This window comes from Rhinolophus sinicus, linkage group LG11, assembly GCF_036562045.2.
Source record: "Rhinolophus sinicus isolate RSC01 linkage group LG11, ASM3656204v1, whole genome shotgun sequence".
NCBI lineage: Eukaryota > Metazoa > Chordata > Mammalia > Chiroptera > Rhinolophidae > Rhinolophus > Rhinolophus sinicus.
The window spans coordinates 59489020-59508101 of NC_133760.1; the positions used below are offsets into that span (position 1 = coordinate 59489020).

The window sequence follows — 19082 nt, forward strand, 5'->3', positions numbered from 1 at the left end:
TGCCAATTGAGTTATTGTCATAGTCTTTTGTCCTCCTTTCTCAACTCTGTGTTAGTTCTGCTTTGGTTCTTTTTCACATACAAGTTGTGGTTGTGCTTTTGTTTTATACTTTTTTGGGGGTACAAACACTTATAAAATTTTACACCTTGCTACTTGGGATGTAGCAAAGCTGCTGGGGTCATTCTTTAATAAATTACTCCTGTTTTCAAGATGTCACTAATGTAGTTTTTTTTGGTTCCTAGTTGGTTCCCTTCAATTTTTTTATTTAAGTGCCACTGCCATATAGATGGAGTATTCTAAGTACAGTGCCTCAAACTAATTGAACTGATTAATCAAGGCTATCAGACCTAATGTAGAACTGTTAGGACTCAGTGCTCTTGCCATGTCAGTGGTGTTACCCAAACTTACTAACCACCGTTAGCTGATGACAGCCATGTTTTAAAGTTAGTTCATGTCTTAGTTGGCTTGGGCTGCCATAACAAAATGGCGTGAGACTAGGAGTCCTAAACAACAGAAATGTTTTTTCTCACAGTTCTAGATGCTGGTTGTCCCAGATCTAGGTCCACCAGGGTTGGTTTCTGGGGAGGGCTCTCTTCCTGGCTTACAGATGGTTACCTTCTTGCTTTGTACTCATATGGCCTTTCCTTAGTGTGTGCATGCAGACAGAGAGAGCAAGCGAGCTCTTTGGTGTCTCTTCTTACAAGGACACTAATCCTGTGGGACCAAGGCCCCACACTATGACCTCATTTAACCTAACTCCTTCCTTAGAGGTCCTGTCTACAAATACGGCCACACTGGGGGTTACAGCTTCAGCATGTGAATTTTGGGGGACACAAATACTGAGTCCATAATAGGTGGCATTTATATAATGGTTGAGGGTCTAATGGCTTATAATTGAGTTACTTTCGATATTTCTACTACTGCTAATAGTGAATCACTTCCCGTGTATTGGGTGTATACTTCCCCACAATTACTAGCAAGTGTGAGGGAAAATATTTGTTAGTGAGATCCTTGTACATTTCTCAGCTAAATCCCAACCCATGTATTATAGTTCAGTAGAGATTTTCAGCTTACTTACATGTTGCCTTTCTTTCCCTGATCTCAGCTGTGTGGGCGTGGAAGAGCATCACGCTGTGGACATCGACCTGTATCACTGTCCCAACTGTGCACTTCTCCATGGTTCCTCTTTGAGTAAGTACCAGGGGCGCAAATCAAAACTGAAGTTTAGACCTTAATGTGTACATGATAAGACTTTAAGTGATACTCTGAGTAGGTATATTACACCCACCAAGGACTACAGGGAAGATTTTTCTGAAGGTATCGAGAATGAAGTTTTTGTCTGACTTATTAAGTAACTTATTAAATAAGTCAAAATATTAAGGGAAACAAGTACTGTCATTCTTAATTGCTAGTGCAAAGCCCCCAAACTCAGGTACATATTTTCAAAGCTTTCAATTTGGGAAGTGTAGTAAAGTAAATTTTTTTCTGATTTTGGAAACTGATTTCAATTGTTCTTATCTCTATAAACAATGTTTTAAATGATCTTTCAGTAGTATTTTGGGACAGTGTACAGAGTAAGACTACTTGCATGCACACACATGCATTATATTTTCAGGAGAAATTTAGGGCATTGATATGCTAAAATATTACTTCCGTTTTCCGAATTTGATCATCATGTTGAGTATGGCCTGGAGTCCTGCCAGCCATCCTTTCTGCTTGAAACCTGTCCGCCATTGTCACCATCCCGAGGGAGACAGAGGCCAGACCAAGTCTCTGCCAATACTCTTCTTCCTGAGCCGGCAACACAGGCAGGGACGCTCCCATCCTCCGGAGAGAACCAGCATCACATAGAAAATGATATCTATTGTTAGCCTTTCACAAGTGCCTCAGAAAAATCGATTGAAATAATTAATTATTGTTGTACAAATGTGAAAGGAAAGATTTTAAAGGCTTTGGATTATAACTACTTTTTTTCCTTTAAAATGTAGACTGCAAACTAGAGTTTTTGTGTCCATTAAACAAAAGGGAGAAACTGTAGACTTAATCATTTTAGAACTGGAAGGAACCTTTTCCCGAATATGCCTTGATAACAAGGCGTAGTCAGATGAAGGTAACCTATACAACTTCTTTATTTTGAATGTAGCCTTTTTGCTAGTACTTTTGTTTTTAAACAGAAATTTTGTTTTGAGGTTATGGGCAAGTAATTTTTAAAAAGAGACTACTAGCAACTGACTGCTCATATGTTTTGTTAGAAACGTTAAAATTTACCAAATTTCTTTGTAAGGGATTTATAAATTTAAGCTATACGAATGTATTAAAGTATTTCCTTGTAAAATACAGAATACCTATTTTTTTGTTACCACACAGTACAAAATTTGAGGTTAGCAGGTTGGTTAGAATTGTTACATGTGTATTTGGCTAATTTCTTGTCATAAATGTTTTTAAAGGTTTTTATTTTGTGTAACACTGAAGTATGTAGATATAACCTGAAATAATTATTGACTGAGTGTAATTCTCGGAGGAAGTGAATAATACTAGGTTGTTACCTAAAGAAGAAAAACAGAACTAAAATTGATAATAGTTTTAGTTCAGAATTTAAGTATATAATCCCAACATGAAATAATTTAAATTTCATTCTGTGAAAGATGAAGTGGGTTACTATGAGGCAGAATAGTGTTTAAGATATTACTACATGTGTGCACTCTATTTAATTTTTTTAAAAAGCTTGTCATGCTCACTAAATTGATTTCACAATCCATAATGGATCACGCCCTGCACTTGGAATGACAATGCTTCAGAGGGAAGACAGCATTAGCTGGCCCTCCCTGGGCTCCTTGTCCCTGACTAACATAAGACCAGGCAGTGCCTCTCTCCTGGGCAGAAGTCCAACGTGAAGTACCCATAGGGAAAATGCCCAAGAGCCAGTAATCTCTGTTATCATGATTTAAGGCTCACCTTCCCCACACCTTACCCTCCACCCCAACTTGCGTAATCCCTTTGGCCCCTTGCCCTCTGCTCTTAAGCCTTTCTTGCTTGCCACCCAGGGATTCCTGTTCCTTTCAGAGTTCCCCAGGAATCCTTGTAATAGATACCATTTGGATAGTATAATACCCACTTAATAGGGTGAATTTAGCGTTTACCCTTTTAATGGGAATTAAGAACTCTATTTGCTGGCAGGTATCAAAAAACAACCTAACACTTAAACATACACTCTCAGTGTTTTTCAGGCATGTGTAATCCATTCAAATTGTTTTCTCATTTTCCTATGGCCACTACTAAAATATTCACTGGCCTCCTTCCTTTAAATTCAGTTAGCTCTTGCAGTGGCTGATTTTATGTGTCAAGCATGTTGGCCCAACAGGACAGTTGTAGCCTTCAGTGAACATCCAGCACATTTAAAAGCAATTGGCAGTTTACTGGGCACCAGGCACTATGCTAAGTTAGTATTCTACCTGCGTATCTCCTTTGATATTTATAACAGCATGATGGGAGGAAAATGATCTAACTAGCTCTTGCATGTAGCTGTTTGGCAGAGCTGGAGTTTGAACCCTTAGTTGTCTAAACCAATCTAATTAGAATCTAATCTGTTCTGCAAAAATTAACATTAAAACAATGTAATATCATAATTATCATATGCACTGGTAAGAATGTGAGTTACCTACCACTTTTCTGGAGGCAGTTTTGCAGTATATACAAGTATCTTTATAATACTGAGTCTTCTAGCATCTGTAGGAATTTATCCCAAAGAATTAATGAGGGAAACAGATTTTTGTGTATGAATATTAATCTTTGTTCAAATCAAGATTTAGAAAGAATCAAAAAAATAATTATAATATGATGCATCTATATCTTAAAATAATTCTAGGCTGCCTTTAAATTGCTTTTAAATATTAAAGAGAAAATACTCATGATATAATAAGAAAGGTGAGCAGAATAAACATAATGATCCCAGTTGAAAATAAAATGGGGGTGTGTATCTATATATTTGTAAGGAAAAAAGCCTGGAATTAAACATTCTTGAATTATAGAAGGGATTTTAAATGAGGGGGGAAAAAAAATAAAACCGTGCGCGCACACACGATGCCTTAAAGAGATTTTCTAGGAAGGTTGCTTTATGATTCTCAATTTTTCTCATGAGGTTTTTTAAAAATGGGATTTTCTCTCTTCCATACTGAGAGTCTGACTCCCATAAGTTACTTGGGAATCTTGTTTTAGACTTTTAGATATGAATAAACCTGATTTCCACCCCCATTGATTATTCAGTGTGGCTTCTTACCCACATGAGGATCCAGGATTATTACATTATTACAATCTTTGTAAGGTGAAGGTTTGAAGTAACTAAGACTCATAGAGTTGTGTCCCCATGCAACATTTTATTATGAAAATCTTCAAACATACAGGAAAAGTTAAAAGAAATTTACAGTGAGTACCTTGAAACCCCCCATCTTCTGGCCTTTAACTATCCCACTATCTATCCAATCTGGGTTTTTTGATGCATTCTAAATAAGTTGCAGACATCAGTACATTACCCAGAATCATGGAGGTTTTAGGTTAAGAGTGATTTTCAAACTTAAAAAAAAACAAAAACACTTGAAATCTTACTTTAATACCAAACAAAGGGTATGTAGCTGGTGCCACCCTGGTAGAAAGAGGAATGCGGTCCAGAGTCCCCCTCAGCCTCTTCTCCAGCTTGCCCTTCATTAAGGGTTCCGCAGTGCGGTTGGGAAAACAGCACTCATTCCCTTCGTTTGCACATTGAGGAAACCGGACCCACATGTGTGAAGTGACTTGCCCAAGATGGCAGAGGAAGTATGGCTGAACTAGGAGTCAAATCCAAGTCTCCTGATTCTGTTGCTGTGACTATTCCAGGTTGTAGCCTCCTGGAGCTGTGGAATCACAGAATCTTGGTGTTAAAAGTAGCCATAAAGTTATGTATTCTGTGAACCCACTTGTCTTCCTTTAATTATGATGCAGTCACCTGCTCTTCTTTGTGTCAGCATAACCATGCTTATTTGGGGAATAAATCTTGGCATAAAAGAGAAGGGAACTGAACTGTGCTGTTGAAATTGATTTCCGATATGGGATCAAAGGCCCTATCCTGAGAGGATGCTTTGGATGGTCCATAAAAATCATATTATGACCTAATGTCCTAGTGAAAAATCAAGATTTTAAATAATTGTGAGATTTTATAGTATGTGTAATGTGGATATTATGAAAAGCTCCAGCTGCTAATTTGAATTCCTTGATTTAATTTTTAAATCATTGTGAAATAAAGAGTAGACTTTTAAAAAAACAGTTAATTGCCTATAATTGGAACATTATATAAAGTAAAATTTACTTCATCAGCCTAGAAGTGCATTAAAAATGTGTTTTTATTGTACTTAACATTTGTTATTTCTGATTATATAGAATATAATGATTAGAAAGTACATAGTATCATCAGTTACCAAACTTTTTTTTTCCCCTAAAAATCTAGTGAAAAAGAGGAGGAACTGGCACAGGCATGACTACACAGAAATTGATGATGGTTCCAAACCAGTACAAGCTGGAACTAGAACTTTCGTGAAGGAATTGCGTTCTCGAGTCTTCCCAAGGTATGGAAACCTGTTCTGACCAAAGAAAATACAAGAACGTTACCTGATAAAGTGACATTATATAAAGTAATGTTTTCAAATGCCAGGTTGCAACCTATTATTATTCTCAACTGAGGTTTTACTTTTAAAAAATGAAATAGAAAATATTGGCACATTGCAAGTAATAGGACTAAATAAGCATAGTTTCATGGAACTTTTGTTACATGTATGTGTCCTGGATCACTATGTAAAAATAGATTTCTTAACTGTGGATGTCAGTCCCAAAAAGTTTGATATACACTAACCTAAGGGAATTGTTCCCAGAACTTTGTTCCTTATGATATGCAGCTATTGCTTTCCTTATACCCCACCTACTCCTATTTTCAAATTATTTTTTTCTTAGGAGAGTTGTTTCCATATCTGTCTCCACCTCAGGTCTACCGGAAGTACCCACACCGTTGCTCAGCCTCTCTGGTGGCAGCAGAACTGAGTTTTTGATTTTTTAAAGATATGGAAAGTATTTGAGTTATCTGTGGCTCAAAGAGAGTCACAAGCATTACACAGCATTTAATCATGCTAATTTAGATCATTCCCTACTCACTGCCTGATGTCTATTTAAAGTGATAATGCTTAATAGGCTTTTACACAAGATCATTTCCAGGCTTGTTAAAGAGGGGAAGCACAATTTAAATTACAATAGCACATGCAGCCTATTATGGAATTATTTCAGCTCCTGTAACTGTAAAATCCTTGCTATCTCTTCAGTCTTTAGGATTCCTGTCTTAACTCCCTCCGCCTTAACCCTTAAACAGAAACATAAAAGTATAAGTACTGCTGGCTCCCTCGGGTCTGCTGAGAGAAAGAACAAACACACTGTTAACACAGTGGTTTTACATGATTTTTGTGATATTAATGGTCCTAGTCTCAAATATTCTCCTTTATCAGTTTCAAAGTCATTGGAAAATGTGTTTGTTTTCCTTGATTGGTTTGGAGCCTAGGGCCAGTGTTTTCAGCCTGGGTTTATGTGCTGGCTTCAGAAAGGCTTATGAGTCCTCTACAACTATATTAACAATTTAGCGTCAATGTGGGAATGTGCGTTTTTCAGGGAGAAGAGCCATGGCTTTCGTTTTTTTCAAGTAGGCTTGTGATCCAAAAGAGTAGTGTTAAAAATCCTGGCTTAGCAATTCCTATGGCTTCTCTGCCCAAGTAGCCACAATGGTCAAAGATGTCCAGACTCTAATTACAATTAGTTAAAGATCTTTGGTTGTGTTTTAACTCCACAAACTTTCACATCATTAAAATCATAGTAGGGTGACAATAATTAACTAATTTACACATACTTGATGTGATGAACAGAGAAGTTTATAAAATAAAGTGAAGAGGTTAGCTTCCTCCTCCCCTATTTTGAGACTTTAGTGTAAGTCTTTTGAGACCCTTTTCAACATAATATTTAAAGCATAGATCTATGGATGTATATATTCATCTAAGTTCTAAAAATAAAAAGGTGTTGTATTATGCATATGTGGTGCAGCTTGATTTTACTCTATTTCATCAATACCTTTCCACATGTATACAAAAATTTACCTCACTCCTTAACTTCTGTGTAGTATGCAACAGTGTGTATGTACGGCATGATTTACTTAACCATCACTCTATGATGTTTGTTTAGTTTGTCTCCAATTTTTTTTCCTTTACAAGCATCGAGTGGCTTCTGATCTTGTTACTTCTCTTAACTCCTACCACTCATTACAACTAATTGTAAAAATCTGTTATTCTGTTATCACTTCTAGTGTAGTTTACCTGAACATTTACATACTGAAATATATTTTGCTATGAACTAATTTGTTTTTTTCTCTTGTTATAGTTAAGGCATTTTATATAATATATAATATTCAATGATATGTATTGAAGTAATTACCTATCAATTTTACTTTTGGATAGTAAAAAGGGCCCTATAAAAAATTCGTTATAAGAAAGAGAATTAGGTATGACTGATTGAGAACCACTGATTTAGATAATAACCTTGTATAGAATTAACCCACTGCCAGAGGGTTAAAACTGAACTTACCAACAAAGATATTTTCCTCTTATGTTTTCTTTAGTGCCGATGAAATCATTATAAAGATGCATGGCAGCCAGCTGACACAGAGATACCTGGAGAAGCATGGATTTGAAGTCCCTATTATGGTCTCCAAGTTAGATGATCTGGGACTCAGGCTCCCTTCACCTACTTTTTCTGTTGTGGATGTGGAACGTTATGTAGGTACGAACTCGATTCCATTAAGTACTTGGGAAAACACGGTAAAAGCAAAAAAGATGCTGTCCTAACAGTATGAAGAGTATTAAGAGTTGAATGAAAAGGTGTTAATTTAGTTCCCTGGGTCACAAAAAGTGAAAGTCAGTATCACCTATGTTGAAAACTGTTTGTTCTCAGCAAACCTACAATTACAGAAAAACAAAACAAAACATTTTGCCTATTCTTATTTTCTCATCCTCATTCTGCTGCTTTTTTTGTTGTCATCGCATTTTCTTGCTAGAGTTTCTTGAAAAACTATTACTGAGGGGCAGCTACAGATACTGGGAAGAAGACATTGGGAAATTAGATCGGTTCTAGGCCTCTGTAGCATTCAAGTGCAAGATTTCTGGATCCTGCTTTAGTGACCTCCTGTTCCTTGGAGAAAGGCCATGAAAAAAAGGAGATATTTTCATATCTGTTTTTATATTAATGGTTTGGTGACATTGCCATTTAATGATGTCTGAATTACGTTATTATTTTGAGGCCCAGAAAGGCATAAGAAACAAGGGGGAAATCCTTCACCTATTTCAATATTATTGACATTTTCAGTCATTTAATTCATTCTCATCATGGTATTTATATAAGGTTGGTGCAAAAGTAATTGTGTTTTAAAAGGTTAAAAATAATGTGCAAAAAAACCGCAACTACTTTTGTACCAAGTAATAGATAAAGCTGACTACATGTAGATCTCATTCCTTGTCAGCAATAGACAGATTATTTGAGGATTAGATCTCAAATCTACCTTGACTCAAAACTGTACATCTACTACAATACGTTATCTCCTGTGCATGAAATATCTGAGAACTTGCGCCTTTATTCAGCCATTGGGCATTGGGTAACAGTTCTCATTGATAACTGCTTTCACTGAGGAAATCTAATTAAATGTCATGACTTCACATTCAGCTAATTTTGAATATTTGATAAACTAAGGGGTGAGTCTAAGGCTTAACCTAAACTTGTTTGCCTAGATAGCACTATAAAATAAATGGTGAATGTTATATAAGTATAGGAAAAAATGATCAAACTCCTTGACAGCTAACTTTTTAGTACTGCAAAGCCCTTTAGTTAACAGAATTGTCTTGACTCTTAAGTGTAAAATAAAGTCTACTAGGCAATACTTCCTTAACTTTTATTAAGTTACATAAAAGTAAGAAAATGCCATTTATTTGTGTCCTGTTTCAGGTTGATTAATTATTGCTGTATTTTGAATTCTACCTTATCCTATAGGACATTTTAAACTGATTATGCTACCTGGGGTAATGATGCAATGGTGTGTAAGCAACACCTCAGACAGTTTTATAGGAAAATTACAAATTAATCCCAGTTCAGAACTCAATCCACAGACACTAACATGAACTGATTTTTGCTTCCTAACCACTAATTTTTTTCTTGAAGCAGAATATTAGAAGAGAAGACACTCCCAGGCAAGCAAAAATTGTTTGTCCTACTTAACTTGTTCCCCAATGACTGACTTTTTACACAATGGTAGAATCTTAGGTGTTACAGAAGTGAAAGGGAAAAATCAGTCCCCTGGTATTATGCATGAGGAAATGGAAACCCAGAGCATAAGGCAGTTTCCACATTCCAATCTAATGCATTTCGTCATGAGCTGCACCCAAGAAATCATTGGTATATAGAAAGCTTTGTAAACTTAGTTTTTATGCTCAGTGTTAATTATGCAGCTCTGTCTTAATTGCTTTATTCTTTCCTTCAAAGACCATCCCTTTTTTCAAAAGTTCCAGTTGGACTTAAAAATTAAGGCTACAGGGAGACTCTTTGTCTAGGCTGTGTAGTTGTTATAGTAAATACAGTCTTTAAAATATTTTTATTTAGGGCATCTGTTCATGTAACTCTTAAGCCCAATAATAAGACTATAATTTTTCTCTGCAGGTGGTGACAAAGTGATAGATGTCATTGATGTGGCAAGGCAGGCAGACAGCAAAATGACACTTCACAATTATGTTAAATACTTCATGAATCCTAACAGACCAAAAGTGTTAAATGTGATCAGCCTTGAATTTTCAGATACAAAGTGAGTAGTTCTGGACATTTTGGTTTAGCCTTCTGAATGTGAGCTAAATGTAGTTAAATGATAAATTTATTTTAGTAAGAGACATAATTGTGACTTCTAAAGTAGTACAGTGATAGCTACGTTGTAAGTTTTTGCTTTGGATGCTCAGAGACTGTTTAGAAATACCACGCATTTTAAACTTTTTAATTATTGTTAACCTTGAGTTCCAGTTAGTTTTTTAGTTTGGGTTGAAATGGGAGGTTCAATTTTAAGAAGTTTTAATTTGCATGACGTGGGCGTGTGTGTGTGTGTGTGTGTGTGTGTGTGTGTGTGTGTGTGTGTGTGTTTATTTTCTTAAAGGATGTCTGAATTGGTGGAGGTCCCTGACATAGCCAGAAAACTTTCCTGGGTGGAAAATTATTGGCCAGATGACTCAGTCTTTCCCAAGCCATTTGTTCAGAAATACTGCTTAATGGGAGTTCAAGACAGCTACACAGATTTCCACATTGACTTTGGTGGAACTTCAGTTTGGTACCATGTCCTCTGGGTAAGATTGGGGTATTTCTTTGTTCTCTTATTGACAAAAACGTAACAGTCCTATTTTTCCATGGGTGCATTTATTTGCTGTAAATGACATTTGTAAAGAGGGAAGTTTTTGTACTATTTAAGTAGGATCCATTACCTTTAAGCATTATAATTTTTTTTAAATCCCAAGTAATAGAGGAGCCATGAGTTCTAAGTTTATATTTAGATTCCTTTTTTGCCCCCATTTTATCAGTTGGCCTCTTTGAGCCTTTTGTCTCTTTTTGTTTCCTCTTTCCCTTAGCCAAATATCATTTAATCACTGAATCAAATACTTGAGGAGCAAAATTACAGTAATAATAATTGCCTCTGACTTGAAGGTTAGTCTAGGACAGCTAGTTGGATAAGTTAGGAATGCCCATAAAGATACCAGTTCTTCTTGGCAGCTTATATTCACCTTGCTTTATCTGTGCTATTCAATACCACGTGTGGCTACATTTAACTAAGGACAATTAAATATCATTTGAACTTCAGTTCCTCATTTATACTAGCCACATTGCAAGTGCTCAGTAGCCAGCTGTGGCTTACAACTGCTGTGGTGGATCGCACAGATATAAAACATTTCCGTCATCGTAGGACATTCTGGTGGACAGTGCAGATCTAGAAGCAAATCTTCGTCTTATATTAAATGCCTGTGCATCCAGCAGTGCTCTGTCTGGACTGTATATGATGCTGTGTCCTGAAGTTCCTGTTCCTTTTCCCCATGAGAAAGCAAAGGGTTCGTTCATTAAAGGAAGTTTATTTGCAGATCTTTAAAAATAATCATTATATTATAGATCTTAGTAGAAAGGCAGTTTGCAGAGATGACTTTCTCTAACCTGGGGCCTACTAACATTTATTTACTTCTATACCTTGAAAATGAGATCAGTAAGATGTTTATAATTTTTGTTTTAAACCCCCTTTCCTGTAACTATTTCTCCAATGCTCCATTATTGATTCCTTGTCATATTTGGGAGGGGGAGCTTTAGCGCCTGTGAAGATGCTTATTACGAGCAGTAGCTCCTGATCAGGTATGAGAAAGGTCTTGTTGAGCCTAAAAATAATCTGATAATTACTTAATTTAGATCATTATATTGGGAAATTGCATCAATGTAGGCCATCCTAAGAATGGCTTTTCCTTTTTAAAAACTGTGATTACTTCCTTTTAGGGTGAGAAGATTTTTTATTTGATAAAGCCAACAGATGAAAATTTGGCACTCTATGAATCTTGGAGTTCATCTGTGACCCAGAGTGAGGTGTTCTTTGGCGATAAGGTGGATAAATGCTACAAGTGTGTGGTAAAGCAGGGACATACCTTATTTGTTCCTACAGGTAAGGTTTTAACCTCACCCCCGCTCCCCATAGTTGATACTCAGTCACATGGAGTCAGCTTTGAATTAGCACATCGGGCTTTAACATGTTTGGAAAGTAGCTTTGCACAGCCTCAGAGATAATTCTGATGTTGGACTTCTCACTTCTTTGTCCCTTAGAGGGCTTCTCTTGTAGTTAAGACTTGTTTTGACATGGTATTTTATGTCATTTGCCTTCTTTTTAATTTTTATTCAGATAAAGTTCACATACTATAATATTCTCCTTTTTAAAGTGTACATACAATTCAGTGGTTTTTAGTAGATTAACAAGGTTGTGCAACCTTATCATTATCTAAATCTAGAACATTTCATCACCTCACAAAGAAGCCCCATCCCAACGAGCAGTCACATCTCCATTCCCCCCGCATTTGAGCTCCTGGCAACCACTAATGTACTTCAGTCTCTGGATTTGCCTAGTCTGGGCGTTTCATGTGTGTGTGAAATGTGTGGCCTTTTGTATCTCGCTTCTTAGTGAGCATGGTGCTTCTGGCCTCGTCTGTGTGCATGTATCAGTACTTCATTACCTTTCTATGGCAGAGTAATACTCTGTTGTACACATACACCACATTTGGTTTATCCACTCTCAGTTGATGGACATTTGGGTTATTTCCATCTTTTGACTATTGTGAATTGTGCTGCTTTTGAACCTTTGTGTAAAGTTTTCGTGTGGAGGTATTTCATTTCTCTTGGTTATATACCTAGTAGAGGAATTGCAGGGTCATATGGTTTATTGACATTTAACTTTTTGAGGAACTGCCAAACTGATTTCCAAACGGCTGAACCATTTTACACTCCCACCAGCAATGTACAGTGTGTTCCGTTTCTTCACATGCCCTCCAACACCGTAATTGTCTTTTTTTTTTTTGCCACATTTTAGTGGGTGTGAAGTAGTGATGTCTCATTGTGATTTTCATCTGGTTAATGAGTAATGATGCTGAGCATTTTTCTTGTGCTTATTGGTCATTTGAGCATCTCTTTGGAGAAATATCTACTCAAATCCTTTGCCCAGTTTTAAATTGGGTTATTGGTCTTTTTATTGTTGAGTTGTAAGTGTTCTTTATATATTCTGTACACTAGACCCTCATCAGACACATAATTTGCAAATATTTTTCTCCCATTCTGTGGGTTGTTGTTTACTTTCTTGATAATGTCCTTTGCACAAAATTTTAAAATTTTGATGAAGTTCCCTTCAACTTTAACTGGACAGCTCTACATTGCTGTGAAAGGCTGCTGTCCTGGGGCAAGTAGGTATATCTTGAGGGACCCCAGGAAGGAACTGAGTACAGTCTTAGCTGTAGCCTCAAGTATAGGTATCAGGTGTCTCATTTTGAGAAGTGAAGCAATGCAGGGTATGGCCTCTCCAGGTCAGTGCTCTTGAGAATTGTGTTCTGATTTGGGTGACCCTTGTCACAGGATCTGTTACCACAGGCCCTGCTTTTTTGCCTTGCCTCTGATGTGTATAATAATAAATGAATATGTGTTGAATAAATGGACTAATACGTGCTTGGAACTACCAGAATTTATGAATCTAGATAAGTATCATTATTTTCATTGTGAATGGGCTAAGCTCTTCCCTTACATCCTCTTCCCAATATAAAGAAGAAAAGATAAGTTATAATAAAATAGTATTTCAAAAAGTGTCTGCTCAGGCACAGCAGCCTTAGAAGACAGAATGAAAGTTAGATGCATAAGCCAGCAAACCCATACAGGTGTGTGGTTGGCAAGTCAAATTCGATAGTGTTTAGATTAGGTGTAAGTTAATGGTTCTCAAACTTCGTTGAGCATCAGAGTCATGAGGGCTTGTTAAACACAGATTGCTGGGCCTCATCCCCGGCAGTTCTGACTCCATAGATTTGGTGTGGGGCTGAGAATTTGCATTCTAACGAGTTCCTGACGTTTGGAGACTTGGAGAACCACTGCTGTAGGCATTGTGGTTTTTTTCCAAGGTGGTTGGCAACTGATAACCTTCCAAACAAACTAAAGTACAGTTTCCTTCTATTTATAGAGTAGTTGTATTTCCCAGAAAGTTATGCCCAAACCATGCAAAAATTACTTCGTTTGCATATATAATGGGGTTATAGCTTCTAGGCTCACATAGTTCATGACAGGTTTTTGTACTTAGATGAATGCCCAGCAGAAATTCAAAAGTCCTGAGTAATTGATGCAGGGCAATTTCTTACTGTGTGGAACTGTCCTGCATTTTGTACCGCTGGCTCCTGCTCACAATATGACAATAGTGCTTCCTGATCATTGTGACAATCAAAAAAGCCCCCAAACTTTCCCAAACACCCATGACAGGCAGTACTGCCTCTATTGAGAATCACTGATCTATAGGATTTGTAGCTGACAGACTTCTAATTTGTGATTTCAGGATCAAGCTCATGGCTTTGTGCCTTTGAGCACACAAATGGGCACCACTTGAAAACTCAGCCTTTGAGGAGCATTTTGATATTGTCTCACAATGAGGGCTCAAAAAATGAAAAATATAAAGAAAATGGGATCTATTTTAACAGCTAATTTTTATGGGCAAATATATGTGTATATAGTATTTATACTTACATAAAGTCTTTATGTTTAGTCTATAGACATTTCTTTCAAAAATTAGGCATCTCTTAGAAATGATTCTCACTTTGAAAACATTTTTATGGGAAAACAAGACATCATTCTGATTGCCAACATTTATATTTATAGCACCCAAACCCTCCATAATGAAATGTGGGTGATCTACCTTTTCCTCTTTAGGGGCAGGTCTGGGTTTGAGTCCCTCTCATCCTCCTCTGCTTAGTCCCCACGGGTCCTCATTTCCGATACAAGGGAAATGAAGTGTTCAGCCAGGCTCAGTGTTCACCTAACGGAAATTTGCTTGCCTCATTCCAGCCAGATTTGACTTGTCTCAGAGTAAAATCTTTAATGCAAAGTTGGATTGTGTTTTGAAACTAAAACAGCAACAACCACCAAAACCTTCACCTCTCCTGAAACAGGATTTTGTCTGATTGGATCAATGCATTTGTTTCCTCAAACTCAGCACAGAGCCTGGCATATAACAGACCTTCATTAAATATTTGAATGAATGAATATGGGTTTTATAGACATGAACTTCTCTAGCACTGGAGTGAAGTAAACTGATGTTGTCATTTTGAGTTTATTTCACAGGTAGCTATTACATTTATTTGGTTTAAATATTGATAAATCACTGATTTATGTACTTTTAACCATTTCAGGGTGGATTCATGCTGTGCTCACTTCTCAGGACTGTATGGCTTTTGGGGGGAACTTTCTGCATAACCTGAACATCGGCATGCAGCTCAGGTTTGTGTCATCAGTATGTAAAGGCTTTCTTGTCCTTTCTTAAATTGGACATTGTTTAAAAGTGTCAAAAAATATAATTCAGGTTTTGTGGAGATAGGTCTTGAGAAATTACTAGGAATAGGAACTTTTAACAAAAGTATTGTCTTAAAATTTTGTCAGGGGGACACCTTGATGCATTTCAAATTTAAAGCAAATAATAATAATTTATTCAGTTTGAGACTAAATATATCCCCAAATTTCAAAATTTTATAAAACTGTGTGGGCTCTCCTCTGGCTGTTTTTACAATGAGGAAAATGAACTAAGTCCAGTCAGACCCAGGGGTGACATAAGGTGCTGGGGAAAGGCAGCCCTAAGTTAGGATTGCTGTCAAAACACCTACTTGAATTCTGCTGTGGGAAAGGATTAACAGCTAGTTCCCTTTCTGTATGAGCATTTGACCTTTCGGTAACGCTGTGCAGCATCCGGGTAGCCTAATGGGAGTAGAACGCTACTAGGCAACACTGCTTATGATAAATGATTCTTGATACGCTGCAGCAGGATGGGGAGAACTAGAAGTACCTAGTACGAAGCCATATATTTGAGCATTCCTGAATGTGGCGACTCTTGTAACTTGGTTTGCCCATGTGGAACCCTGGGTGCTATGTGTCTGTGGAGTTATTCCAAGAAATACTGGCTCTGTGGGCCATGAAGCTTTAAGCCAGGGCAACTCTCACACCTGCCAAGTGGGATTTCTTGTTTCTTAGTACCTGAGATGTCCCTGGGGGAAATATGGCTCCTGGCTGGCCATCTTCTTCCCACAGAAGACTAGTACGGTGGCAAGCTATGGTTCCTGTCTGCTCTCCTTGACAAGCGCCAAGTGTGGTCTTGAGCTCAAATGCTGAGTATATCCTACAGGAAAGCTGAGTGGCTGTTGCCGTGTTGTCCAACACATGGGGTTGCCTTCTAAACATATTCTTTTATGTATTATAGTGGAGCCCTTGTAAAATTCCTTCCATTAAAACTAGGATGCAAATCCCAAGGCTTGATCTTTTTGAAGGCCAGTGTAATTCTTCATTATACTGTCAAAGTTGTTAAAGTCAGACCTGGGTCAGATCACAACTCAGTCTTATTCAAATGTGGTGCTAAATAATATGCAGTATTTGATTGGTCTTACATATTGTGGCCTACCTATTTTATTTTCCTTAAGTTGGTTGCCTCCATTTAACTTTGAAATGCTAGTATTAATATTAAATTTCTTCAAATTGTTTTTATTCAGGTGTTATGAGATGGAAAAAAGGCTGAAAACACCAGATCTTTTCAAATTCCCTTTCTTTGAAGCCATATGTTGGTTTGTAGCCAAAAACTTGCTGGAAACCCTGAAAGGTAATTAACAATCTGTACATTTTGTTGTGTGATATACATGATGTTTGTAAATTCACTAAAAGCACTGATAGAAAGAGAGGCCCTTTTTTAGTATGGTTAGGCCTTTGCCATTTTTGTTTTTTAAATGCTTGATTTCCCCCTGCCAAGAACCTCTTTAGCAAGTTAGAGTCTCGTCCATAAAGCAGCTGTATGAAGAGCTGCATCAGAACAGGTATGTTTTAAAATGTTCGATTCACCTGGGCCTCTTGTAGCCTCACACATTGTCAGCCATGTCAAGTACCTCACTTGTGAAAATGCAGTTTCAGCCCAGAGACCATGCTGTGAATTGTGTTCCCAAATATTTGCTTTTAAAAATCAAGGGAATAATCTTCACGTCCTGAGAGGATCAGGTAGCGCTTGTGCCATCATCATTATGACCCATTATGCTGGCTAGCTAGCAGGAGGTACTTTTAGCACAAACCAGCTGAAGGTCAGGCTATGAGTCTGTAGTTGAAGAAAAATATTTTTGTTTTTTTTTGGGGGGGGAGGGAAGAGGAGGGTAGTAATACGCCTTTATTTAAACTTGAAAGCTACCTTCTTTGTGTGGAATTTTCAAATTCTGGTACTTTATCTTTTGGTTTAATAATCTTTTGAGCAGTCATGTTGGAAACTGAATGTACCCTTTTACTTTGTCCTTTTTTTTGGTTTGTTTTTCATGCACTTACGCACATGAGAATATAGTCGTCTTGTTTTCGTGTGGTCTCACTTTTCAGGTCAGTTTGAAAATAGTGCTACTACCGTGTTTTTCCGAACATAAGACCTAGCAGGACAATCAGCTCTAATGCGTCTTTTGGAGCCAAAATTAATCTAAGACCCGGTATATTATATTTTATATTATATAATATTATATTATATTATACCCAATCTTATAGTAAAATAAGACTGAGTCTTATAATTAATTTTTGCTCCAAAAGACTCATTAGAGCTGATTGTCCCACTAGGTCTTATGTTCAGGGAAACATGGTACTATATTAATTCCTAGAAGAACAGATATAAAAAGATTAAACAGTAAAGTCTATTCTAAACATTTGTTTCTTTTTCCATTGAAAAGTTACACAAGAAGAAAAGGTAAAATGAAAAGAAACACCACTGATTTACTTAATTCCCAGGACAGCATGCACAGGATTCAATGATAAAATGTCTGTGGTCTCTTTGCTCAAAAAAGATGGGGGGCGGGGGGGCTCACTCTCTTTGGAAGGAAAGAGTAACAGAACCCCATCCACACCTTACAACTCAGTGTGAACGGCGGTGCCGGTGTCTATAATGGAGGGAGGGTCCACGGATGAGGAAGAACAGGTGCTTTATGCATGAGACCATCTCTGCTCCAGAAAAGCACCCTTATCCCGAGTCCCTGAATTGTTCAGTGTTTCCAGGTATTTTTCTATGGTTACCATGGACCACAGAGTTGCCATATATAGTTTCAAGTAAAAAACTGGAGTTTCAAGTTCATAGTCTTCTGTTCGAGTAGAAGCCTAGAAAAATAGGAACACTTTTAAATCCTTATTAAAATGTTTATAAATAGTCTTGTTTTCTGGAAATAAAACCCAATTATTGAACCCTCCAGATTGGAGACTGGTAATTCAGTTCTCAGGAAATTCAAAGCACTTTTTCCATGTTTTCTCTTCTCAGCAACACACATACACACATACACACACCTGGGGTGATGCTTTTTTCTTCATGTCAAAGAGGGGCTCATCAATCAACTTTCTAGAACAAATTAAGAATTTATCTGAAAGAAAATCTTTCCATTCTTCTTGTAGCCACAAGCAGCAGATTACTTAGTCTTAGAATAACGATTTAGCCTTTGTTTTGGGCAATTGAGAGTTTAGTACTATTGAGGTCTGATCAAAAACATACCTCTGTACATTAAAGAGAAAAAAAAATTACTGTAAAAGAATTATTTGTAGGTCAAGTTTTAAAATGTTTTCATTTCATCAGCCAGATCAGTACAGGATACCTGGCAATACTGTTGTGTCCTTCTGATCCCACTAAGGCTAGAGCCAAATTACCATTCCCCCAGTTGCTGTCATCCTAGGCATTCATTCCGGAAACAGGAACAGTGGTCTTGTTACCCCATGTTATGTTGTATTTTCATCCCTGACCTGTTAACTTTCCACTGTGACCTGTGATTTGCCAGCTCTCAGACTATTGTTATAGGCTTATATGAAGAGTTAAATGAAGGTGGGTTGTGTGAAACTCTTAACTGTGTTTAGTGTCAGTAAGAATAAAACAATGAACCAATTTTGGGTTTATGTAAGTAAATTAGCCACAGGGCAGAAGTGAAATCTTTCACTTTTGCTTCAACTTACCTGAGTTGTAGACCACATCTAACATATTTTATGTGAGTTTTAGATAATCAATTTGGTTTAAAAACCCAGAGAAGGCATGCACATGCGTGTATATATTTACCTTTACAATGGTGACGTGTCATACCCATAGGGGAGTGTATAGATCGCACACTGCATACACTACACTCTCGTACAGTTTAAAGAATGACAAGACTGGCACTCAGGTGACCTCTGCCCAAGGTGAGCAGAAACGACCTTGCCAGTAATCTGGT

The 19082-nt window shown here is 37.2% G+C and overlaps 1 protein-coding gene across 1 annotated transcript in view; it reads left to right on the forward strand.

Annotated features, from left to right (window-relative positions):
• Positions 1-19082, forward strand: part of KDM7A (lysine demethylase 7A) — a 64190-nt gene that overhangs the window by 30036 nt on the left and 15072 nt on the right. The window contains exons 2-9 of the mRNA XM_074315293.1: positions 1106-1191; positions 5477-5594; positions 7676-7836; positions 9760-9901; positions 10241-10427; positions 11611-11773; positions 15033-15120; positions 16377-16483. Of these exons, the coding sequence (XP_074171394.1) occupies positions 1106-1191; positions 5477-5594; positions 7676-7836; positions 9760-9901; positions 10241-10427; positions 11611-11773; positions 15033-15120; positions 16377-16483 (1052 nt within the window). The remainder of the gene's footprint in view (positions 1-1105; positions 1192-5476; positions 5595-7675; positions 7837-9759; positions 9902-10240; positions 10428-11610; positions 11774-15032; positions 15121-16376; positions 16484-19082) is intronic.